The sequence below is a fragment of the Anser cygnoides genome, chromosome 12 (assembly GCF_040182565.1).
Source record: "Anser cygnoides isolate HZ-2024a breed goose chromosome 12, Taihu_goose_T2T_genome, whole genome shotgun sequence".
Classification (NCBI taxonomy): Eukaryota; Metazoa; Chordata; class Aves; order Anseriformes; family Anatidae; genus Anser; species Anser cygnoides.
The window spans coordinates 6,976,664-7,003,143 of NC_089884.1; the positions used below are offsets into that span (position 1 = coordinate 6,976,664).

At 40.2% G+C, this 26,480-nt stretch overlaps 1 protein-coding gene and 1 long non-coding RNA gene across 12 annotated transcripts in view; one reads left to right on the top strand and one right to left on the bottom strand.

Moving 5' to 3' along the window:
- ADAMTS18 (ADAM metallopeptidase with thrombospondin type 1 motif 18) overlaps positions 1-26,480 on the top strand; it is a 188,539-nt gene that overhangs the window by 96,094 nt on the left and 65,965 nt on the right. For 2 of the 11 annotated variants that reach the window (XM_067004168.1, XM_067004167.1), the window contains exons 1-4: positions 12,123-12,699; positions 12,804-12,888; positions 14,757-15,073; positions 16,778-16,822. In XM_067004168.1, coding sequence (XP_066860269.1) covers positions 12,547-12,699; positions 12,804-12,888; positions 14,757-15,073; positions 16,778-16,822 — 600 coding nt within the window. In that variant the 5' untranslated portion in view covers positions 12,123-12,546. Of the gene's footprint in view, positions 1-10,170; positions 10,634-11,629; positions 11,787-12,122; positions 12,700-12,803; positions 12,889-14,756; positions 15,074-16,777; positions 16,823-26,480 lie in introns of those variants that run through there. The other 9 variants (XM_067004174.1, XM_067004173.1, XM_067004171.1 and 6 more) reach the window with 9 other exon arrangements.
- On the bottom strand, positions 7,944-13,129 carry LOC136791759 (uncharacterized). The gene is made up of 2 exons (XR_010834340.1): positions 12,581-13,129; positions 7,944-11,886 (listed from the first exon to the last, which is right to left on the bottom strand). It is a non-coding gene; the product is annotated as an uncharacterized lncRNA (long non-coding RNA).

The window sequence follows — 26,480 nt, forward strand, 5'->3', positions numbered from 1 at the left end:
AATGCACTTACTAGGTCTAGCGTGTCCTTCAGAGGTGTGTAGTAAGTCCTGCTATTTCCACGCTGTCTGCTTTTCAGGCTAGAGCACGCAGGGGACTGGGCACAAAAGTCATAAGATAAGTACTTCTGAGTTAGAGATTTCCTGAATCATGCTCTTGGAATCTAGAAATCTTGCTGAACATTATTTTCATACTGTTTTAGAAAATATTTGTGGGCATGCTATGAGTTAGGTTACTTAGACAAATGAGCTTAGAGTTGAACACGGAGTGTCTCTCTGCCGTTGTGTGCTGTAATGAGACAGATTTTAGGAAAAAGTAGTCCTATTTTTTTAGTCCAAAGAAACTGGAGTCAGATGAGATATCATGGCTTGATAACCAATGGAGCACATTGCCAAATAAAATCAGATTTTTGTCTTAAAGTGTTTCTGTAACTGCCAATCACTGCAGAACTTGGGTCATGGTACAATGACATTAGTCATTGTTCAAAGAAATAGGCGTACAGACAACACAGCTTTTTGAAGTGTTGTCATTCAGCCACACTAGAGTAGTATGTTGCACTAACTGTTCCAAATCCAGTTATACTCCACTATACAAAAATAATGGTGGCACATTGTGGAGAGTAGAATTACTTCATCGTTTGACTTTCCAGTTTTATAGTCCAAGGCAGGGCATGCATGGTTGTACAATAAATGTATGTTTTGGAGTTCCAAATGTTTCAGTCACACTGAATATGAAAGACTGTCTTTCTCCATCTAGGGGCTTCAGAGCCTATTCAAGCTACAAATACATTGCTGTGTGTTTCCAAAAGTGCTTAAAATCCTTCAAATCTGCGTTTAAGGTCAAGATTTTTAGTGCATATGAATCAAACACATCAACTAGGCTGGAAAAAAATGAATTGCTTATTGAAATATTGAAGGCTTATTGAATGTTTAATGATGCAGGATGCATCAATCCCTCTTGAACACTAGCATTTGCTTCTGTCCCTCTTTAGAGAAGATTGAACAGCGATGTATTTTTCTAATCTCTCTGCAAAGAGCACTCGGCAATAAAATGAAATTATCCATTTCAAATACCTATGGATTTAGGTCCCTTTTCTGACCCAATCTGAGTGATATCTTCAGATATTTTTATAATGGTAACAGTAAGCATAGCAAGTGAAATTTGTACTTACACAATTTACCTAGGACTGCATCTGACTTTTTCCAAACATGTGCTCTTTTCCTACTTAGATAATTTTTGAGGTATTGTGATGGCTGTTTAGGACTCTGATGAGCTGATCAAGGTCATTCACAGGCATATCTAATGCATATGGTCAGATCTGCTCTGGAGTATATGAACAATGGATCCCATGTATTTGGGATGCACGGGATCTAATGTTTATGCACTGAATGGGTGATCTGTATGAGCACAGTAAATCTAATTCACTCTGGACTTAGTGCATGTGTATAAATCAAGGACGAATCCCAGACACGTTATTCTCACTGCATTTCACTTTGTCTGGGAAAACCTGGACAGAAATATGGTAGCCCAAAGCTTCCCACATTCCACATTCTACACACACATGTAATAGGTTCGTATCCCGAACTCTTAGTCTCTCTTGGGCTTACTGTTATTATTGATACAATGCATAAATCTCAGGCAAAGTGTTCTGACTTTCAAGTTATTTGTGATTTTCCTATAGGCCCAATGGTCTTTAAATACTTCTGAGTCACTTAGTAGACTTTAAGGTGGGAAATAACAGACTCCCCTTGATTTAGCCCTGAAGATGATTCAGTACAAATCTCTTCTACTCTATGTAATGCCCTGGTATCTGACAAACCATTCCAGGTGATTTTTGCAGACATGGACATTATTCTCTTTGTTTAATGTTCTGTGTTGTTTTCTTAGCAAAGTTGCTTTGGTATTTATTAATTGAGAGTTGTAAATAATTTAGTTAATCTAACACTTGATCAGCAATTTCAAATCAACATTTGAGAAGGAACATGCCCTAAGGCAGTAGTTAGTTATTCCGGTCAGGTAATTCTTTTCTGGGCTGTTTAACCAGCAACGTTTTCTTGTAAGAGCGAGGCTACAAAACTCAGGAAAGAAGTTTGCAGAACAATGCTGAATTTTCTGATCACCTTTCTGTTTCTTTAAAAGTTCAGCTAAGAAGACTGCTGAGTGTAATGATGATAATCAAGTATTAAGATGGTCAGATAGCAGCATAATTAGGAATATGCAACACTGCAGTAAAAAGTCCAGGCATCTGGTAAGGATTAGATTTGCTGGTTATACAAAATCATGAAGATACAAACCATTTTGACAGATCTGATAGGGAGAAGAAAGATGAATACATTACCATTTAAGCTGCCCTTGTAGCACTGAGAAATCCTGTAGTGTTTTCCACTTAAAATATTTCAACATCAAAAGCAAAACATTTGGCTCTAAGGGAAAAGTTCTCATATTTACATGTATCATCCACTGCTGAATTCTCCCTTAAGTATTTTAAGTATTTTATTCCTTTGTGGAGGAAACATTGACTATACTGCTCACATTTGGATTTTGGGGGATTTCTTTTCTCCATTAGGAGTTTTGGAATATGAGCGAGTCTGACATGGTATTCTGAAAGAGTCCAATAGCCTTGAAGCTCCATACTAGATTTGCTTCTAGGAAACCCATAAAGAAGAAGTTAGAAAAATCTCTCTAAAATAAGAAAGACTGAGCCATAATAAAAGCCCTATGATAATCGAGGGCTAGCATATACAAGCCACATTTTTGGTTAATAAACAACCAAGCTTTAATCACTGTAAGAAGATTGCTGCCTTTGCACCTATAAAAAAGTGCTTTGAAAATTAAGCAGCACAGGCGCTTAGTGAAAACTTTGTGGTGAAAACTTACTTACAAAAGATATACCTCATCATATGTTTATCAACCAAGTAAAGCCATCACACAATCCCCTATTATCCCCTTTCTTCCTCCTCCCAAGAACAACAACCTGCACACTACGAAAGTGTTAAGCTCTATTTAGTGAGTTGTTAGAGCAGGTTTTCCCCGGACCTAGTAAGGCAAGTGTCTGCAGCTCCAGAATAAAGTGGGAAACTGAAGAAAGCTTTGAATTTCAAACATCTTTCAGTGAGGAATTAGTTTAAAAAGACATACAACAATAAGCCATGAAATAAGTCCAGACACCATAATTCAGGGATAGAATATGCTATGAAACTGGCAGGCATCCAGGCCAGAGCCAGGTGCCTGTTTTGGATTAGATTCAAGTGGCCTTAGGCCACCTACAGAGCTTTCAGGTACAATCTGGAAGCTGCTCACCTCGGTATGCCCTACCTTGGTTCTATTTCAGGTACTTGTAAAGGAATCCCAGCTGGCTGGCCCTCATCCAAAACAATATGCTTTCAGATCACATTGTCTGTATGCTGTGAGCAAGCAGGATTTTAGAAAAAAAAATTATCTGGAAAAGAGATATCTAATAAACTGCCTGTTTTCTTCAGTTTGCAGTGTTGCTGCAAATAGTGTTTACTCACAAGAACAGCACTTAGGTCTTGCTGCTCCTGACACCCTTAGCATGTGATTGCAAACGAGCAAGACAGACTGCATATGTAATCAAAGGGACACAAAAGGTGTCCATGAAAAAAAAATTATCTTGTGGCTTGGCTTATTATAGGTCATAAAAAGCAAAAGTACTTTTGTCAATATAATTCAGATTTTACCTGTCATATTTTTCTTTGCTTTACAGTCCACTTTGCTCTGGATCAAGAAAACAGGCCAGGATAACTACTCCAGTTGTAGACTTCAGTGTGTAAACTTCTGACTGCAGATAATTTTTTTTGGTCTCTAAGTCCTAGACACGTGAGGCACTCCATAGCCCTCTGAAAGATCCTGTAATCATGCAGTGTGTGACTGCAGTTTCATACTATCAGGACAGGAGGCAACACGTGCTGGCCTGGCAGAGCTGGAATCAGCACTTTACTTCTTGCTAGATGCAACTCAGTAAAATTATCCTGTGAGCATGGGTAGGGAATAATCGGGTTACCCTCAGACTAATCGGTTTCAGTTTCTGGTTATGAAGCTCTAGCACAATGTTGCAGTTGTCAGCATTGACAAGAAGAAGGTTTTAAATCTCATTTCAATTCAAGAAAAACAAAACAAAGCAAAACAAAAAACAACACCGCAACCCTACTCTCATCAAAAGTAAAATGATTGAAAAGGCAATTAAACCAATTTTATTAATGTTAAACTCTTTAAAAGTTCATCTATGGAACAAAGCAGCAGCACTTTCACAGTATTTGGTACTTCATGAAGGAGAAGAAGGGAAGGGTTTTGGTTATAAGGTGCCTCTTGGCAAACATGGACATACACAACATTAGAATGGTATGTAAGAGTTTTCTGAGTAGGGTTTCATCCTGTGTGACTAGGATTTTCATGAATATATTCTACGTTTCTCTTATTGTAATATGGCTAAAAATCACTTCTTTAATTATAGCTACCTTTACATTTCTGCCCCACTAGAGTGCTTGTCCCAATATGCAAGTTCAGAATTACCATCAGGAGGTCCAATTCTACCCTTATTGACTTCAGCTAAAAGGGGCTGTTAATTTCAATGTTAAAGGCATACAGCCTAACACGATTTCACTCCTTTTTCTTCCTAACATCAGCCCTATCAAAAATAGACAAAAATCAAGCACTTTCCACTCAGTACACACACACAGTAAGATATTATTAAATGTTGTCATGGCAACCAGTACAACACTGAGTTCGTAAAACAACTGTTTGACTCCTAAACATGCTGAAATACCTTTGGAAATCAACACCAGTCAGCGAATAGTTTTGTTTGCAAATTAGGAATGCAAAGAAAGCTGTGGTAAATTAAAAACTGTAAGCTGAGCTCTTGGGATAGGGACCAATTTTCTGTGCTGCGTGTGTCCAGCACCTAGCTGATGAGGTTCTGTACAACTACTGCTACCATATTCTTCATCTGTTATCGTCATCTTTTGGCAAGAAACATAGTGGTGGTAAATATCCTTCTTTGCAGAAAATAAAAGTTAAGTAATAAATACCTTGTTTTACCAGTCAAAGAGAATAAAGAGACTTAAATAGTTAGAATTCATACTTCTATACTTCTATACAGAGCTGTGAAGTGATTGTTCACTGCCATTGTCATGCAAAATAGCCTAGAAGACATAAGAATCTAGTTCTCAAAAAGAAAAATACAGTTTTCCAATGCCTAACACAAATCCCACTCTTGTTATGGTAAAAGAGTTTGAAGTATTTCAATACACAGCTTTCAGTACAGAGCAAATAGAGTATCTATGCAGATTTATTAGACAACGCCTTCTTTGTACAGTATTGCATGGTGCTGTAAACCCTTTCTTACAGAAGCAGATATGGAACTGCTCCATAATTCTGTGGGAGACATTTTCCTATCTGATCACCAAGCTGCAGTTAAAATTCCCACGGAGAGGTCCATTTTGGGTAAGAAAGAGATGAAGGTGATGGGCTTTGGCAGACAATGACAAAGGGAAGATGAACATACATGGCATCAGAAGTGAAAGTACACAATTTTCATAGGAAATGGGTTGGTACTCAATTGAAAATGGTATAACGAAGTATCTGTGGGTACGCTGCAACCGTTATGCAAAAGGGACTGAAAAGCGTTGTGAAGTTCTTTGCAGTCTATGTTCCCAGACAAGAAGGCTGAAGTAACAAAGGCTTATTGATGTGAAAAGGGGGGGAAGTTTTTAATAGAGGAATCCCAGGAGCCAGCCAAAGAAGCATTATCTTGTATTAAAAAAATCTGCAAATAATGAAATTCAGAGGAGAGAGAAGCCAATTTTCTTCTTTGCTTGGCCCATGAAATTAGTACCAAATAAAAGAAACACATGTAGAAAGGACTGGAGACTAAATCTTCTCAGCAATATTCTTCTCAGGGTATGTTATTCAAAAGAGTACAGGGAGTCATGTTCAGAAATGCTGAGCAGGTTCAGCTCCTATTGATCTCAAATGGGGCTGTGAATTCTTGGTACTTTGGAAAATTAAGTCCCTGGAGTGCACTTGAAATTTTCATCACTGCACTCAGAATCCCACCCTAAAACTAACTGGACACAAGCAGGAAAATCTTCATTGTAGGTCTTGTCTTATAAAGCAACCCAAACTGATGCTCACACTTGTAGCTATTACAAAAAGGGAACGAGTTACATCAGCAGAAGTTACCTTTCCAGTCTAGAAACACAACAAATAAAGATAATACGTCAAGGCTGAGTGAGAAGAAGCAATGCTAGTAGGAGTAGGGGAGAAAAGAACATCTACTGGATGAAACAAGTATATTTTATTTACAGAGTTGAAAAGTAGAACTGGTAAGCAATGAATGAGGTACCATTTCATTCCAGTGCCATTTGTTTTGGAACTGTAGTAACCTCATACATTCCTATCATGGAAGAGAGAGGTCGAAACTTCCATGTGGATTTTCTTTCTTGGCCTGGTTTATCCTTTTCTGGGGTGCAGATGCTGGCTGACTGCAACAGAGGCTGGGCTTTCCTTCTTGCACATTATGCCAAAGTATGTCTGAAACCAATACTAGTGTCTTAGAAGTAATTTGCAGGAGTTTTAAATACATCTCTGTGACTCCATAGGCTACACAGCCTTCCGGGTATAGTGCAAACCAGTCTTTATGAAAAGCATTTTCAAAGTGGATCTTTGAACCTGCTGGACTGCACGATTTCTCCTGTGCCATTTTTGATCCATTATATAAATACAAATTTTGGCACGTGCACAATGTTATAAACTGCATAATTGTTTTTATTAGAATTCTGTGAGTTTGGAGGTACCTGTTCTTTAATTACACTTGGAAAGGTTCCAGGAAAACTCTTCTAAAATGTACTGCTTGCAAAGCCATAGTCGGGCCACCCACAATGACAGCTTTTATTTTCCTTCTATTAGTGATGGACATTTTCATTTAATTTTGGTGTGGGTGTGTGACAGAGCCCCCATGCACTGAGCTGCAGCTTCCCCCTGTTCACTTTCCAGCCGCAGTGTGTCGGGACACCATGGCAGCAACTTGTGACATCTGGATCTAAGCCAAAGCAATGCTACTCGCCGAGTTTTTAGGCTGTCTTTCTGGCGCCCTTGGCCTCCCCTCCCCCTCTAAAAATTGCTGGTGACACTGGAAATGCAAGTCAGTTAATCTCGTCTAAAATCTAAGAATTAGCCTAAAGCACTGCCTGCAAGAGAAATGCAGACCATTGCTCTGTGAAGTTGCTGTATGTCAGCCGTAAGCAACCAGCACGGAGGTGGGTTTAGTTCCGCTCCTGAGCCCAAATCTCTTGTGTGGCAGGACAGAGAAAGTACAATAGTAGCAAGTCAGCAGGATAGCTGGAACTTCATGCTCCTTGCCAGAAAGTAGGATGTCCAGCTAGCATAAATAAATGTGTAGAACTAATCAAATTAGGATGGACATGCTGTGCAATACAGAGAAATGCATGTAAGCAGAAAATTGTGTTTAATATTTGTAATCAAAAGCATTTATTTGGGACTATAACAGCCGAGCGCTACGTGCAAATTGGGTGAGGAAAAAATGTAAACATTGTTTCTTTGATTTCATTGGGAGTTTGGGTACAGGAGGAATGCTGGATCAAGCTCCTTTTTCAGTGGCTGTGATTAAAAAGCTATGTGAAATGAACTTAGGGGCTTATTGACAGAAAATATTACTGTAAATGGTGGTGAAAACCTATTCCACAGAGATTACTCTTTATTGCTTGGAGTTTGCCAGGATTTATAGGATGCAATCTGAAAACTGTGGGTTTAGAGACCATTTGAGGAAATAACTTCAGTCCTAACACCACGTTTTGAGGCTTCTGCAGAAAGCAGAATTTAATACAGCAACTGGAGAGACAATGGAATTTTATTCTGTGAACTTTTCAGGCCCTTAAGGAACATGAATTAATGGAGGAACCACACCAACTCAACCAGTAGATGTTTTTACTTATCCAGTTTCCATGTCAGCTGAAATACAGTTACCTATAAACAGAATAACCAGTGACATGGTATAGCCCATGCCATGTGTCACTGAAGAATGCAATTAACCATCATGCAAAAGCAACTTTATTACAGTAGCTCATATTATAAACTGTACACTGGCTAGAAATGCTGAAGTGTGCTTTGTATGTGCTTTAGGGAATATGCTAGACTAGCATTTTCCATTCCTGAGAATATTGTAGCCAGCTTCAGATTTCACGGAAGTAAACAAAAAAGGCCTCATTGTTTCATTTTATGAGAGTAGCCTTTAACGTTCGGGGAGAGAGGAAAGGATATGGTACAGGAGTAGATCTGCTGTTAGCAGACATCACAGTACTGTCTAGTGTTTTATAAATGTACTCCGTGGAAGTAAGAGTACTGCTAATGCTGTTCTAGCTGGAGGGGAAGCCGGCAGTCAGTCCTCTGGGATGCGTCGTGTTCCGGCTGTGCCCCCATACCCTACCTGAGGAGCTCCCTGTGGCACGGAGGTCAGCCATGAACTTTTGTTTACGATCTCCTTTCTGCAGAAGGGATCTTTCTGGAAGGAGAGTTGCAGTAGCAGGTCTGCCCAGATTCTGTAAATCAGCCCGACAGAGGAGCTTTGGTCATCTGTGCCAGCTGAAGAGCTCTCACCTCTTCTTTAACTGAATGGTACGGAGTGGGTTAGATAACATATGGACAGCCACACAAGTGTAGTTTTGTACCAGATGATTGCATCCCTGCCACTATATGTAATCTATATGTATATCTATGTAATCCTTCCATGAGTTATTTTTCAAGTTGCTCATATTTTGCAGGGTTGGATGTTTTTTCCTGCTACAGCTGAGTAACAGTTGCTGAACTCTGTAGGTAAATTATATAAATTCACAAATTGCCTTGAGATTATTCAATGAATAGTACAACAAGAATGAAAAACCTTAAAAGTTGTGGTATGTATGGAGCATAACCAAATATGGAGCCTACTTGACTTGTGACAAAGATGAACGTGATGGGTCTTGAAAACTACCAGCTAATTCTAAAGAGGGACATTTTCATTTGTAAAGACATTTCCATGAAGATTTTTCCACAAGGAGTTTCACCTAGCATGTGGTTAATCAGCACTCACTATAACTGAAGCCAAAGCTTCACAAGAGTGAAACATCTCCATGAGGAGAAACACAGAGAGCACAGATATTAACCTGGAAGTACCCTCAATAACCCAACAAATATGTAGCCTGGTAAGAAATAGTCACAGAAATGGTCAAGTAGCAATGCAAATAATGCAAAAAAAAAATACTATTTGTATTCATTAAGTGCCATGTGACTGAAGTTCCTGATTAAAACAAGCCCCCACTGTTCCACTTTCTCATTGGAAGTACCCTGCTCCCAGTTGTCCAATCATATATTATTTAGGTACCGTATAAATTATTCAGATTAATTTCTAATACAAATGTGTCTGGAAAAATAACTGAGGTTGACAGAGGAAGAGGTGGTAGCTATCAGACAACAGATTTCTATGAATGATTCACTCATCTCAGTAGTCAAAAACGTCTCTCATAATACAGAATTTGCTCTAACAAAGCAGACAAAACAAACATGATGGCATTTTTATTCAGGGCATATTTCTTCTGCATGCCCATCAGATGTGTTACCAATAATATGAGTTCTGTGTTTCCAGAGACTCTTTATCACTATGGCCATGATATCATAGTTCTTAGGGGAAAAAAAAAAATCTATAAAATTTCACAAAAAAAGATGGATTCAGAATTAGGAAATACAAAGTTATAGAAAACAATCATCCTTTTCCTGCAATAAGCTAGCGAGTGGAAACAAGAACACTCTCAATATCTGTGCATCCAGACATCAAGATGATATGTGTGGAGAGTTCGCACCCCAGTATGATATACCTAGAGTGGATGGATGAGACACCTGGGTGGAACTTGGCTGTGCTCTTGCAAGACTCAGTATGGGGATGAAAGTGAAGCAGTAATTCGCTGCTGGTATAGCACAGCACAACATCTGCTCTTCCCTTGTAGATAAGGAAGAAATCCTGACTTTCTGAGTCATGGTACCTAGATGAATGTCATAATGCTGGAGATCTTCCACAAGAAGTCCATTATGGGTAGTGCAATGCTGTTTATAGGTGACAAATTTCTGCTGGAATGCCACATTTCCTTGTATTCATTCTCTTGTAGATAGAACCAACTGCAGCAGGTGGATACAAACAGTAAGGGAAGAAAACGGGAAGGAAAAGACCCACTGAAAACACTACAGAACTGATCAGCATGAAGAAGTTATAGCAGCGTCAAACCAGACGGCCTGGGGAGAAGACAGGAGTCCAGTGACAGGCCATAGCATGGTAATGATCACCTCTGAAGCAATATATTCTGGCTGGTCATCTGAGGTGGGAAATGCTAGGGAGTGGGGGGCGAGAGAAAACCCTCTGACACCACGTTGTTTACCGCCCCGCTGACTGTGGTGCTTTATTTCTCTAAGGGTTCACATGGTAACTATGTTTGCACATGGTAACGAGCTGCCTGCAGGATTCTCTGATGTTTATGACCGTCACTGCTGGGGTCTTGATTGACTGGGGGAGCAAAGTGTGATGTTGTCCGAGCATGTGAACTGATCAATGTTGCTGCCTACAGGCCAAGAAAGGTTGGGGTCCCCTGCCTAATGCCAAATCAAATTTGGACACATGTCATTTATAGGCACGCAAAGCAGTATCACATTTTTTTCTTCCTCTTTGATCACACTCAGAAACTACAAATCCCCAGGGTGAAGTCTTAACTCCACAGAAAGCAAGCGCAAAACTCCCTTCAGTGGTGCTTGGTTTATGGTGAAAGTTTTGATGTTGTTCTTGCTGTTTTCTTTTTTAAACAATTCTTATAATTGCTAGAAATCCATGCTTATTTCCCTCCCCTCACAGCAAGTAAAATGTCAGTCTTCACAGTCAGGTGGTCTGCTGAAAACACTCAAGTCTGTCTGTTCAGGGTGTTGAAGGCTGATTATAAAATTACAGCGCTATAGTTTTATATTTTCTCCTATTATCTACTATTCAGAGCATGTTTTATGTCTTTTGCTCTGCTGGGACAAATGCTACATTGTAGCCAGCTATTTCTTTTGAATGCACTCAGTGGGAGGTGACAGTTGTGTTATTACAAAAAGGTCTTGAAACTTTACCACAACATATTCAGCAAGGTGACGATGTAAAACCATTGGGAAACAGAGAGAGGTGAAGGAGCAATTCCACACCTGGGAAGTTATTGAATGTTTCAAGGCAGACAGTGCTTTAGAAGGGAAAGCGTCCCTGCTCTGCCTAATCCACTGCCCCAGCCCAGTCAAGAGCCCCCCAGTGAAGGAGGCAGAGCTCCAGCTCACCTTGCATCCATTGTGTCCTCCAGCTTGTGTGCCAAGTGGAGCAGCCAGGCACCTCAAATTGGCACTGCTACTGCTTACTTTTGTGGTGTGACACTGGGACAAGGGAGATTTTGAGTGAGATTGCATTGAGCCATATACAGGAAAACTCTCTGGCACAAAAGGGAGATCACGGGGTGAGGGACACTTCTGTAAGTGCAGCCAAACCCATCAGAAACAAGTTCCGTATTGATTCCCGACCTGTCCCATTAACTTCGGTTTTACGTTTCCTTTCAGATTATTCAGATCTTTCCTGCTTTACCGATGTTTTCTGTAGAAGGGGAAGTGGAACCTGACAGCATGGACTAGACGAGACCAGAACCAGGTGCTCCTTTTGGCTCAATACACGTAGGTGGTGTGCAGTCAGCTCCTTTGTGGACATCAGTGTTAGACAGTAAGTGCTCAATAGTGAGTCTTGGCTATCACAGCTGGATTTCCTTCACAGGCACCCTTATCTGTGTTTGATTTTGATTGTTTGCGTGTTTTCCTTGAAGCTGCATTTGGAAACAATGGACCACACCAGTACAATCTCTCCAAACGAAGCTGGATGGCTGATACCGGACCCCGCTCCCCTCTCCCAACACCAGCACTGAGACCCCCGGTCATTTTGGCTGAGCCCCACGCTTCCTCCACCACCCTCCGTCCCCCCCCTCGTCCCTCAGCCCCCCGCAGGTGCCGCGGCCGCCTCCCCCCTGCTCAGCCCAGCCTCCCGCAAACCCTCCGCATCCCACCGCCCCCTGCCCAGGTGCCTCCCCCGGCTCCCTGCGGCCCCTGACCTCCTCGGCACGGCTCGGCACGGCACGGCACGGCTCGGCACAGCCCTACCCCGGCCCGGCCCGGCCCCGCCGCCTCCCCATTGGTCCCTCCCGCTCCCCTCCGCTCCGCTCCGCGGCGCCCCCCGGGCGGCGGCCGGGCCGAGACGCGGCGCCGGAGGCAGCGCTGCCCCGCGGCGGCGGCGGCGGCGGCTTAAAGCGTGCGCGCCGGCGGCGAGGGCGCGCTCACCTGGGCGCCGCTCCATGGGCTCCGCCGCCGTGCACGGAGCCGGCCGCCGGAGCCGCTGCGGGGCAGAGCCCAGGTGACCATGCGGGGGAGCCGGGCTCGGCCGCCGCACGCTTCGGGGAGCAGGTAGCAGCGCTCCAGGTGCGCGGCGGAACATGGACTGTCTCCTGCTGCTCGGCTGGACGGTACCTGTTGCGGTTCTCAGCGGCTGCTCCATGCAATTCCCGACCCTCCCGTGGCTTGGAAGCGCTGTAAAGGCAGGTCGAGAGCACTTTCTTTTGCAATCGCCTAGAGTACTTGCATACCAGGTTACTGCACAGTCTCTGGTGCCTTGTCTTTCTGCCTTCCCTTGTCAAGTAAATCTCGCCCAATGCTTCTTTTCTCTCTCTTTTTTTTTTTTTTTCTCTTGCAGACCCTTCAGTTGTGCTGCCTCTGTTGCATGTCTAATGCAGCAACTTTAACCAGTGACAGCATCAGCATCAGTGAATTAAATCATGGTTTGTATAGCTCTTTCTGTATCTATGTATGTGATGTATGTGAACATTTGTGTGGATGCTTTTTTTTTTTTTTTGAGACAGCGTTTAAAGTGAAGAAGCCACAGTGTTCAGGGAACATAAAGTGAAAGCAATTGGCTGCCATAAAATAGCTAACCCTGGGCAGAGATTAACTTGTTCAGCCCTGCGTGTAAAAGCTAAAAGGAATGATAGGTAAAGGCAAAGTGAATGAATAAACGAGATGGTAAATACATCCACGTTTACATGTGCAATTAGGAAGATGAATGTGTATGTAGCCACAACAACAAAACCTCATGCATCTGTTATGGAAGCAATGAGACAAAAGTAATGAAAAGATTTGGGTGGGAGGGCGGAAGAAGCAGAGCAGTGCAGGCTAAGGGAAAGCAAACCTGGAGAGAAAGGACTCGTGTGAATGAGAGCTGAGGAGCAGTTTGTTCCCAGGTTGCAGAGACTAGCACTTAGATGCTGATGAGTTTGGGAAGTTTGAAGTGCAGTGTATGCTTTTTATTGGGTGAGAGTGGAAACAAAGTACAATAGAGAACCACACCAGGGTGCAGAAAGGAAAACCCTCTTGCACCCTATCATCTGCTCACTGGGGGATTCCCTCTCTCCAGCAGCTGCTTGCATTTTTTGGCCGCTAGCCTGCTTAGAGTCCTCAACTTCTGCCGTTGATTCACACCACTTGAGGAAAGTGAAAGCTCTTGATGTATTGTTTCCACCATTTAAGAAAAAACAACCTATCATTGGTTATGTGCTCAGCTTAATGTGTGTCCAATGAAATTTGTTTAGGCGAGGAGAGTGATAGTTTTTGCAACATCTGTTACAACATAAGAAGGAAGAGTTTTTTCTTCTTTCGTAAGGGTGTTAGAAGTGGATTGTCTGACTGTCAAATCTGTGGACATCTTTAAGTATTTGCAGAGAAGTACAGCTCAATGGTTCAATGGGGCAGGGAAGCAGTTTATTCAGCACAGTTACTCATATAACTGGGAACTGGTGCTAATGGTGCTAGTTCAGCAAATGACTAAAATTCAGACCAAGCTTCCAGCATCCAAGTAATCCCTGTATGGGTAGTTCAACAGCAGTGGTCATGTACTTCAAGCTAGGTGCCTGCTAGCTGGATCATGGCTTCTATTTTTTTTTTTCCTTTCCTAGGTTGTGTGAGTAGATCTTCTCCTTGCAAATAGTTTTGTAATTTTTCACGTATTTTATCCAAAACAATAAAGTTCTTTGACATGCAATTAGCAATGGCTGACTAAAGGTTATTAGGTAGGATGTAATCTCTTTCTGCTGAAGGTCAATTACAATTTGAAACCCAGTCTAATCAAGTCACTACAAAGAGATGAGGTCTCACTCAGTTAAGGCATTAATAAATTAATCCTTTAATCCATTTGAACAAGTGGTACAGTTCTACAAAGTCCCAGTCATGGTTCCCCCTACAGTGATATAATATTTGCTGCACTCTTAGGGAAGAAAAAAAAAAAACTAAAACCAAAGCAGCCTTCACATTTGACAGCAATTAATACAGGGGGAGGGGAAAATCTACAGATCTGCTGGTGATGACAAATGTCTTCAGAAGAATGATTGTGGGAATGTTCACAGCTATGCTAGTTAGTCTGTACCTCTCAGTGGGGCAGAAAGGAAACAAACACAGTTTGAGAGCCTGTGTGACTTACAGGAATGAGTATACGCAGTCAAGGCTATATACACATAGCCTGTAGAGCTTTCAGGCCTTTCCTTAAATGAGGGAATTCTACATACCATAATGAAAGCCTGCTGCTTACTGTGTAAGAATGACACTTACCTTATTTGCTGGATGCTAAAGCTGATGGCTAACTTTTTTATCGTTACAGATTATGTATTTGTGACACCTGTCAAAGTGGATTCCAGTGGATCGTACATTTCACACAATGTTTTGCACAGTACTAGGAAAAAGAGATCAACTCAGAGTTCAAAGAGTTCATTGCACTACAAATTTTCAGCATTTGGACAGGAACTTCACTTAGAACTTAAACCTTCAGCCATTTTAAGCAACAGTTTTATTGTCCAGGTACTCGGGAAAGATGGAGTCTCAAATTCTCAGGAACATGACATTGAGCAGTGTTTCTACCAGGGATTTATAAGGAACGATAGCACCTCATCAGTAGCAATATCTACGTGTGTAGGCTTGGTAAGTGTTTCTTTAAAACAAATCAGTGTTTGAAGTATTTTCATATACGGAACAGTAGCAGTTTTGGCAAAGATCTGTATGTATGTACCATACACCATTTGGTGACTTTCCTAAAACCACTAGTGCATTTAACAGAAGAGATTTAGTTATAGCCACTGAACTGCATCACACCTTTTGTATTTTTTTACCATAGTCTTTGAGGAAAAACCAGAAGATTGACCAGTAGTCCTAGTAATTAGCCCATAGCAATTTTCATTTGGTATAGTTTGTGATAGTTTCTCCTCCTTTCACCTGCTTTTAAGTAAACGTTCTTGTTGCTTTTGTGAACTACTTTGGATAAAGAAAAAATCAATCCATAAGTTTAAGAGAAAAAAATATTATACCTAGGTTTGTCAACTGCTTTAAGGAAGGGTGAATTTCCTAGCTCAGTAGGAGTTACGAACCAATTTCCTTTAGCTTCCTTTGACAATTCCAGCCTACTTTGGTTTATAAGTCTTGACGAGTTGATCTCTTATGAATGTGTTAAATATTATTTTTGCATATTTTATATTTATGGCTGTCATCCAAGTTCATGAAAAATTATTATGCACAAATGATTTTTTTCCCAAAATATATTTGACAGTGCTCTTTGCCTGCAGAGAAGTCTTTACTGACTTAACTCAGAATAGTCATCTACAGAATTAATGGTTATTGATGGCTTTTAGGCAAAAGATTTTATACCTTTCATGCAGTCTGCTATGAATGCAGATTAAAGAAGGGAGATTCAACAATGTTAGGTTATATGAAGCTGTCCTTCTGCTGTGTAGTTCATTAAGGTCCAGAGGATATGTTAGGTCACCCTCTAGAAATCTCTCTTGCTATGGTACTTGACCATAAGGACTATTAAACTGCATGATGGGACCAAAAGAGGGGTACTTCAGACATCGAGTGTTTCCTTTGAAATAGTAATCAGTGACTTGAGAAGAGGGTGGTTCACTTGGAAGAACTGTTGAATACTGATAATTGGTTGAAGTAGTCTGGGTTATATTTTGTATGCTCTACGTTTTTTTTTTTTTTTTTTTTTATTTCCTGTGTGGGTCACAACAGTCACAGTAGTTTGAAGGAATTAATACTTTATAGTTCATTTGAATGGTTGCAAATGTGACTTTGGAGCAGGTGCCAGGAACAGGAATGAAGCTTTCTTTTGTTTTTATGTTTGGAGTCCCAAAGTCTCAATATCGGATGTGCTTAGTTGTGAATTTCTGTAGAAGCTTAATTTTCAAAACTACAAGCTTTTATTGTTTTTATTCAGACAAAAGCCATTTTCACTCATTGCAGTGTTTGCCATTTCCTCTAAGGGAAGTGCTCTACCTACATACAACAGTTAAAATTTGGGTGATCTCCCCTGTTTGGTCACGTTCTGTTTTCTAACATGCTTTATGAGCTAAGTGAAGCTGGGCTTGTCATGTCTTGTCTGGAGAAGGAAGGTTCAAGTCTGCCTCAGGTCACAGAGAAACAGAATGTGGTGATCTTAACTGAGACTGAAATGGATCTTTTACCACTGTCTCGACATAGAGATTGTTATGACTGGTAAGCTTTACTTAGAAAAGATCCAGAAACTGATCAAAAGAGAATAAATACTGTGGCTTGAACAAATTTATTATGGCAGAACATTTTCAGTACCTACACTATCATCAATTATAATCTGTCTCTTTCTTTAATCAGTTCCAAGATTCAACAGATTTCATCTTAAACTGTTATTTTAAACCGGTAAGTGAAGTAAACCTTAAAATAATCTCCTGCAGAGTCAGTATCACAAATAAAGTATAATTGTTTTTTTCTCCCTATCCATCCATTAATTTCAGTGCACCTAGTGAATATCAGGAAAATTATCAACAGGGTTCTTAGTCTTTCAGTTTGCAAGGCTGCCTTCTTAAAAATGTGTCGTCAGCTGTCTGTAATGACAACCACGTCATTTTTACTGTGATCCAAATTCAGTGATCATATGTTAAGTCTGGACGCTGTACTGTGATCAAGAGAACCTTGTGAATAGCTCCTATATCCTCTTTGCACCAACTACTTTTGTCACTTGGTTGCCCTTCTTTCCTATTTGTTTTGTTCACTGCAATTAAACTGAAAGTGGTGTTTCTTCTATATGGTTGGTAGCACTAATCTTTCCATTGTTCCTTTCATTAGCAATAGCTTCTCTACAATAAAACTGCACTGACCCATTCTTTCAAGCCTGGAACACCACAATGTGATTTGGAAGCAATTGCATTTCAATAGACTACAGGGACTCTTTGATCTAATTTTTTGGATGACCTAGAGTACTCAGTCATTCAGTTGTCTGTTATCTGCCATTGCCTGCAGAGTGGACTTTTGAGAGAGTCTATATGAAATGGTTTGTTAGGCAGGATGACCTTAACTTAACACTGGAAAGGAGCAAGAATTTGTTTCTTCAGTATAGATCTATTAAGAGATGGACGTATCTTGCACTTTAATAGCTTAGTTGACATTAAGGCCACATGTTTTTATGCTGACTTGTTGATTTGAGACCAAATGTTTCCATCAGTCAATGCAATTTCCTTGATGTGTCAAAAGGCATAACTGGGTCCCCACTCTTTATCTGAATAAGTACTCATGTAAATTAAATTAGCATTTTAGGATAGTGTGTACAAATTTACTATGAGTACTGCCTCTTGCCTTTTCATCTTTATAGTGTTTAGGTATTTTGATTGTCAATGGGAAACCTGCTTTCTTCTGTACACTTTTGCTTCAGTCAGCATCCTTTATTTGCTGGAGCATCAGCTATGCAGCAAGAAAACTGATTTTTATTTATTTATTTTGATGAAACTAACTTGTATGCAAGAAATCTTGTTTAGATCTTCTTAAGTGCCTGCTTCACTGTCAGGCTTTCAGTAACAGCATCATACTTTCTTGGTAATAGAGTGTCAGATTTAGTAAAACTCAGGCTTATGGTCTACAACACAGAGTCATTCAGTCAATTTATCAAAAATGCTCAAAAGACAGGTGTAGTTTCTATACCTTCATAAAAATGTGTTCTGGTTATCTGTAGAGAAGATAATACATTATCTCCAAAGAAGCTGTGATAATTTTTTTTTAATGTTCATATATTTTGCTAATACTTCCTCACTCTCAGGGCTGCTTTTTTTTTTTGTTTGTTTGTTTAACTCTTCTAACTTTGAGTCAGTGAGTTCATTTACATTTGTAAATATAAAATTAGTTTCTTCCTTTGTCATCATCTTAATGTGGCTCAAATAGAAAATCCTGTAAAATTTTCAACTGCTTTCCCCACTGATGTTCATTGTCACTTTTAATAAAACTCTCCTGATAGTCAAGAATGACTTCTTGGATTTTCCTTCAAGTTCCTTGTGCTTTCCCAGTGTGTACATCCAGGTCACTGGTTTGTCTTGCTGTTTCATCCTATGTTTGTGTGTTCAATTCAAGCTGCTCATTCTTCCCCATTTTTTTCCAAGCTCCTCTCTTAATTCTTACTTATTCAAATTATAGTTTATTATTACTGATATTATTTAGTAATATATCATTACTTATATTTGCCTTTAGCTATATTATTGGGAGCCAGAGCCACATGACAAAGGGTTTTTTCAGCTTTTCTGAAATAGGTGGTGCAGGCCACTGTTAGAATAAGACTTATTTTTATTTTTTTTAGGAAGTATTCAGTTTGGCCATTCCTGTATTCCCAACTATTTGCCCTTGCCCCTTTGCCCATCCTCATACACATACTATGCACTCTATCCTGTGTTAAAAACAGGTATCTATGTCAGGTTCACTATCTTTAAACCCACTTCCAGGATGACTCTGTCTTTAAAAGCCTTACTACTATTTGTGTGTTGATTGTCTCTATTTACATGCTTTTTGTCTCCTTTCTCTCTCCTTATGCACTGCGTATGTTAGGTCTATGTATACATAACCTCTTGTATAAAGTGAGTGGTTTGCAGTCACACAGTAAATCAGGGCAGAATAAAAGAGAACCCCAGAGTTGTCAGTAGTCAAGTTGTGTTCTAGAGACAGTCTTAAAAGTAATTTATAACTGTGCATTTAGGAACTGAAATCACACTCCCCTTGTGAACAAGAACCCTCTCTTTAAGAGTCAAACAAATTTACATTGTAGTCCAATACACAAAATATAGAAAATACTGATCATAATAAATGAGTTGGTTTTTATATATAGCATTTGTGGGAATGTTGCTGCTATTTGGTGGAGGAGAGGTGAGGGCATATGGCAAGTACAAAGCATGTGCCCCAGCCCCCCCCCCCCCCCCCCCCCCGAAAAAAGAAAAAAACATGTACAACATAAAGGAGTGCTCCTACCATTACATCATAGAGGAGACATGCATCTGCATTTTGGGTCAGAGAGAAAATCAGCACAGTTCAGTGGAACAGTTCAAGTCCTTTAAAACTGTATGATACAGAGTTTTATTGTTTAGACCAAATTCAGCCCTAAACAAATGTGCTAGCATGGAGGCCTGACAGACTGCACCTGCTTATGCTAGAAGAGAATATGGGCCATTCCGCCCCTTTTATTTATGTACCTCAATTAGAAGAGTGGAGTTAGCTTCATGCACTAGCTAGTGCCCTCCTTTGTTTTTGGTAAGATGTGATTGAATCTTTCATTATAAGGGGCCTCTTTCTCTTGTCTCAAGTTCTGTTGTGTTTGTTAGTGTCTAGTCAAGGGAGGAGAGAGGAGGGAAGGATGAATCATGTTACACTCACTGAGCTGTCAGAGGAGTCTATGACTGGAGAAAGGGTTAGATGTAGCTCTGAGAGATAAACAGAAGATGTATTAATTCGCTGGTAGTTGTGTATGCATGTCTGAGGGCAGGACTTTTCTCAAAATATCAAAGAAGCCACAAAATTAAAGCCTCTTAGCACAGTCTGGCCACCTAAGAGGCAGGCAGGCAAGGCAACTCATGTAACCATGCATTGTAGTCATTTAATTGCACCCCATATTAGTATTATTTAAGTTCATACTAACAACTTCTTATACCTAGAGCTCACACTTTAAGTCCAATTAAGTTTATTGAGATATATCCCAGTGTTCTTATTCAGACAAACCCCCATCATAATCAGTGAGACAGACTGGTGGTAAAAGTACAAAACAATTGCTGTTTGCAATGAAGTTCCCTTAGAAACCTACAGCTGTAAAAACAGGACAAAATTTGGCCCAGTAGGACCTTGAAGAGAAGATTTGTTTCATTCTAAAAGCTATTTTAGTCCATCCACAAGTCAATATACAAATTCTATAATTTTTGCTGTTACACGGGAACAAAATGAACAGCATATGGAACATACATTCTTTGACCTTTATATTCATACACCAATACATCTCTATCCTCTATAAAACACAAATCATATTTCACAGGATCATCACTTTGTCCACCATCCTGATGGACATTGGGTCATTATTCATCCCATAATACAGTAAAGAGGAAAGAAGGAAAAATTTTCCAGGGAAAATGAGGTGACAGTGAAAAAAAAAAGCCACATTCTTGAAGATATTTTAAATTATACTAGACAAATACAAAATATTTTTGATCTCAGCCTTGTATTGACTGCTGATAGGAAATGAATTGCATGATTAGGTTATTGATTGCCCTCCTCCATATTTGTCAGATAAGCTTTCTGTTCAACTCTGGTTTTAACTCTGCAAGACAAAGACAGTGTTATCCCAGGCATTGTGGTCCTACTGATTCCTCAAAGGTAAGATATGGAGTTAAATAGGATTAATGTTGGAGGAATAATCTGTTTCCACTGGACAGGAAGAATAATAGAGGTTGTGTTTCTTCCAGGTTTTATTAAAACAAACAAACAAACAAACAAAAAAACCTGTAACCCTTGAACATACATAGAGGAAACACAACCACCGAGTATGAGCAGTTTGGCTCCATCAGCCTGAACACAGTGGCTGTGAACATAGAACAGTTCTCAAGACTGCCCACAGGAGGTAGTCCTCTAAGTTATTTTTGTCTGCTCCATTATTGCTTAACTGGCAGTAAGAGCATGGAAATTGTTTGTTGGTGTATTTCAGAACAAACTTTATGCTGTTGTGAGCACCAGTGCTTGCACCCTAAAAACAGTTCCAGAAACGGGGTCGTCCCCTTGTGTGTAGATAGGCAGCTTGTCCTGACCTTTATTTTCTAAGAAGCGGTCTTGTGACTTCTGAATGAATCACTAGACTTTATACTTGAAACATCAGCATTTTTCTCGCTGTAGCAAAATCTTTCCACAAAGCTTAGTTCCCACAGTTTCCCTAGTCCGTTTGAGAGAAGCTAATAGTCAAATGCCCTCATAAGGGTCAGGAGAGGATGACCTGTCTGCGCAGACTTGACCTCCTCATAACAGGATGTCTTTGATGTAAATGAGGATTTTTATTTTAAGTGCTACTATTTTGTTTGGACCATACCATCTCTGCTGCTGAGATGCAACATATTCTCTTCTCCACAGCCATGAACTACTGAACATCTAAAATATTTCCCTTTTTTAGAGGCAGATTATAAAAACTAATAGCCGCTTTCAGTTACTAATTATTAACTTAAACAATATTTTATTTCTCTTTTTCCCCTTCCTCCACTTCAAAAGCGCTTGAGGAAGATACCAGGTTTGCATACCCAGAATCTGAAGTCTTTTGTTTACCCAAACCACAATGACAGCCTGTGAAACTGTAGTTCAAGTCCAACTCAAGCAGCCCACTCCCACAGCTCCGTACATGACACACAGCAGTGGAGTGAGTGAAAAGCAGAAGAGTGTCTTGGTTGTGCCCTGGTACTGTGGCACAGTCCACTTAATTTGAGCAAACAGTGATATCAAAACTGTTCTTAAACATTGTTTTTTCAAACTTGCTTCCTCCTTAGTCTATCTGTACATCCACTACACCGGTTTGGCACTTAAAGTTTTTGAATCGCAGTTATGTTTATGTGTACAAGTTATTTAAGATAATGCTGTCAGATTTGCAATGATTGTGATGCACAGTGTGCCCCATACTCAAAAGAGATCTAGTTTGATCACTGGGACTGCTGTCCAATACTGCCAATAATGAGAGAAGGGCAGAGGTCTGAAAACTGTTCTCAACTTCTATGGTTTTGAAATTTGCAGTCCATGGATGGGGTAAGATAAAAACTGGGGCCATGATGTACAAAGGCATCCAGAGCTGTGATGCCAATAATTTATCAGATGGTTCTATAAGACAATTTCAGAGCTATTTGCATCTGATTTCACTGTCTCCTGGGCATAAGTATTGCTCTGGACCTGTGGATTTCTCCGGGGGATTTCTAGAAAATACCTGTCTTTTTCTTTGGAAGTTGCAGTGTTCAGCGATAACCTGACAACACCCCCACTAAAGTGATTAGTCTATTTAATCATCAGAAGTGTTCCCTCTAATTTCCTGATCATGCACAGTTGTTAGCTCTGTGTGACACATTTTGTAATGGTCTTCTCTCAGTGAACTAGTGGGAGAAGGGTTAAACTTAGTTATCTGCGGTGAGAGCTACCACTGGACCTGCAGTGAGAGCTAGCACTGAACCTACTGCAAGTTCTATCAGCTGAAGCTCAGACTTCATTATCTTTTTTCTAAAACCCACTCATTTTGTGTTAGGAAGGCTCTGACTAGCCCTTAAATGGTATCTGAATTGAACCTTAATGGATAATTACATTACAAACAAGGTTTTCCTCTGTCTTTTTGATCATGTCACTGGGAGCAAAAATGTTGGTTCTTTCGTGCCTTTTCTTATCCCATTTTAATCCCAATTCTGTTGCTGCAGGTCTACCATAAATTACAGTATGCTAAAGGAATTTCCTATTGATTTGCTCTGACAGTGATTTGACCAGCTATGTGAATAGCTGATGGAAGCAGAACTTATCTTTGGTTCAGACAGTAGAGCGTTGACTAAAGCTTCAAGGTAAACATTTACAGAAACCTGAAATCATAATGCCTTGCAGCTCAGCACAATTTACAAATGTATTAATTAAGCTTCAGTACTGGCTTTACTGTGTGTTAGAAGAGACTCATAATAGGTTGACACCAGTAACCTTTTATTGTTTATCCTGCTCGGAAGTCACTAAGAATGAGGGTGAAGAAATGTCAAATAATCAGGTCATATGCAAGTGAATGAGTCTTGATGGTTGAAGCTTAGTACCGTGGGAACCATTATTGTCTGGAGTAATTTCTGGAACAGTCAAGTTAATTTCTTTTTTACAATGTTAGTTCATAAGCTGGGGAAATCTACAAACAATTTATACAGTCAGATGAAAATTCTTTTCCTGAGTCTCATAGGTAGCTTCACAGCTAGTTCCTGACACAAATTAGTAAAACAAAAAAGTCTGATGACAAAGATAACAGGTCTTGAAGTTATCGTTACTGGAATAGCAAGGTCCAGCATAAATGCATTTAATAGAAGAGGAAGCTGAAGCAATAAAGTGATATTTACTTGAAGAGACAATAGGGCATTGCCTTTTCACTCTTCTGTGGTATTAACATTTCTAGCTGCCCCACTATGTACACAGCTCTCATGGCTTTATGCGGTGAGGACTGGATTCTTGCTGTTCACAGTGGGATCACTTGAATGCTTGTGCCTGCCTGCCTAATATATGTTAATTGAAGGACTTTTGTGTCTCAACATCTTTATTAATATTAATGGAATGAGATTTTTAATGGACCTATACAAAATATGCTTGACCTAGCTTAAGCCCTCACTTTTGTTTTTCTACTCTCCAGCACAGTGTGGCTTCCAACTAATTTAAGAACATAATATTATATTCTGTGGCAGAATACACAAACTAATGAAACATGGATTACCCTTCAGATCTGCAGTTTCGTTGCCATGCAATATAAAATTTATGTAACATCAGAATATAATTAGTTTTTTTTTTAAATAATGAAATTAAAAACAGATTTGCTTTTTCTTCATGCAAATTAATGCATTTCGGTGAAGAGACTGAGCATTTAAAAATAAATCTGTCTTGAGCAAGCTTGTCTTATGTGACACATTCTTTTTTTTTTGGAAGAAGTCATGAAAACAGTAGGTCTTAAAATTGGTCTGGACTAAACCTCAAGAAATATTTTCAGTTAATACTGTAATTGAAGTATTATCTGGTCATGGTGTAGGGTAGGTATAAATGGTGTAAAACAGTGTCAGAGAAGAAAGTTTAAACTTTTCTAAAACATGTGGCTACCCAGTTTAATTTCCTGCTAACACTTGATAGAAAGTTGCACTACTTATCTTGGTTGATGCAAGTATAAATTAAGGATTATAGTACAGATCTTGGTCTAGGGCCAGCCTGATTTTTCTGCAGCCCACCATGGATCTGCAGATAATTACAGTACAGACGAGAAAAATGTTTCTGTCACTTTTGCACTTTTTTGCTACTTCTTCTGTCAGAGGATCATTCCTTATAGTCTGCTCTACAGACTTACATTGTTTGCAATAGCTGTCTGTGAAATCACCGTAGAGACCAGCCTACCACAACAGTATCTCCAGCCCCAAGTTTCTTTCTCTGATTGCTGGCTGCTCTTCATGCTAGAAGCCGTGCTGAAGGCTGCATGGATATTTTTTGCATTCCCAACATCGCGTACTGATGATCAGATTGTTTTCTCGCCTCTAGCAAAAGGTTGAGCAAAGGGGAGAAAAAGGACAACTTCCAGGCTGAGACAGAAGTGAGCAGCTGATATCTTTTGATTCCTGCACCACAGTATCTTTCACTGTCATTGACAGGTATTTGCTGGTTTAGGGGCTTCATCTAAAGCTTGTGGAGAGTAAAAGGTTTTATGCTGGCTTTTCTGGATCAGAACCTGTCCTCAGGAGAGTTCCTCCATGTATCATCTTGGCCTTAGAATAAAGAGGCACACCATTTCTTTGGGTAAAATTGCTACAATTACTCTTTGGTTTAGAAAGGCATTTTTCAAATCGAGGGTACTGCTGGCTCATCAAGAAAGTGAAGCACGTCAGTTTCCACTAGCAGACCCTAAAACCCATCTTGTAAATAATCCAAGGTAGTACTGTATAATCAGATTTTCCTGAGTTACAAAATGGAGGAAAATGGCCTACCTGAAAGGCAAAGAAAAACCCATCTACAGACTGCCTGTATCCTATTCTCAGCGACTGCTTAGACTAACAGCAGCCAGACATGAAATGAAGCAGGAGTTCAGGCGGCTTCCCAGAGAACCAGCTGCTGGAGAATGCAGTGAAGTGCTTGGCATCTGGTGCCTGCAGCTGCCAGATGTGTTTCAGTGTACTAACACCAAATGTTTTCATTACTGCTATGCTGCCAGGGTATTATGACAATTGAAGAGTAAAGAAAGTGCAATGGCCACCAAAAAATTCAAAGTCAAAACTAAGTAAATGTAAAGAGGTTACTTGGCCTAATCCTGATCAAGTCTTAGTGAAGTAAAATCTGGCATTTAGAGTAAAAGAGGAAATTAGTTTATGAGGCTTGTTTCCCTTGGTTGACAGGAGTTGGATTTCACAGTCTTTGACCTGCAAAAAGGTGCAAGGATATTAACACCTGTCTTCCTGGGAACACCTGTAGGAGGCAAGACCTTATTTGTATTTTGCCCTTGCTAGGAGAGCAGAGAGGAGGACATGCAGTCTCCTATAGAAACAGTTAAGTGATTCTTGTGATTCCTCTGCCTGTCAGAGACCCCTTGGTGGTCATTTTCACTGTCTGAGGCAGGGTCCTACAGCTCTCACTCAGCGAAGGTCATGCATGAACCCAAATACAGGGTGGGAGTCATGACAGAGCAGGGCCATGTTTCACTGAACATCAGACTAATGGTACAGTGACAGTTTTGGTTTCTCCATCAGCTTGCGTGACAGATGTAACACCAGTGAAAGGATAATTTGGACCTGAAGCTGAGTCAGCAAGAGAGGCTGATAGATTACCACAGACAGTTGAAGCTGGGATCAAAAATGTGCCAGACTTTGGTTTTGACCTGTGTATGTCACCAGTTCTATTTACAGGTTTTCAGCTTTCGGGTTGTAGTCCCATAAGAAGTGTATTTTTTGTTGCAATTTTCCAACCATTTCTTGAAAAATAGCTTTCTGGTGTGCAGAATAGCAACACAAGACCAAATTAGTTGGAATCGGCTTGAGGCTGAAGGAACAGTATATTTTTGGTTGTGGCAGTTCACGTGTTTTATTTAGTCATTTTAAAGATTTCAGTGTGGGAAGGTCAGGAGCACACTCTAATGTGAGAAACAAAACAGAAAGAAATGTTCTTCACCCAGAGTGAAGGTCTGTGTCCTGCAAACTAGCATTTGTACGGAGCAAAGGACACTCTGCCTCCACAGGCCTACTTTTCTAGTGGGTGTAACAGAAGATTTGGAGTATTTCCCTGTGGGGCTGTGTTGCTACTTGCTATCAACCTGCTCTGAATGGTGCCCCTGTGCTCCATA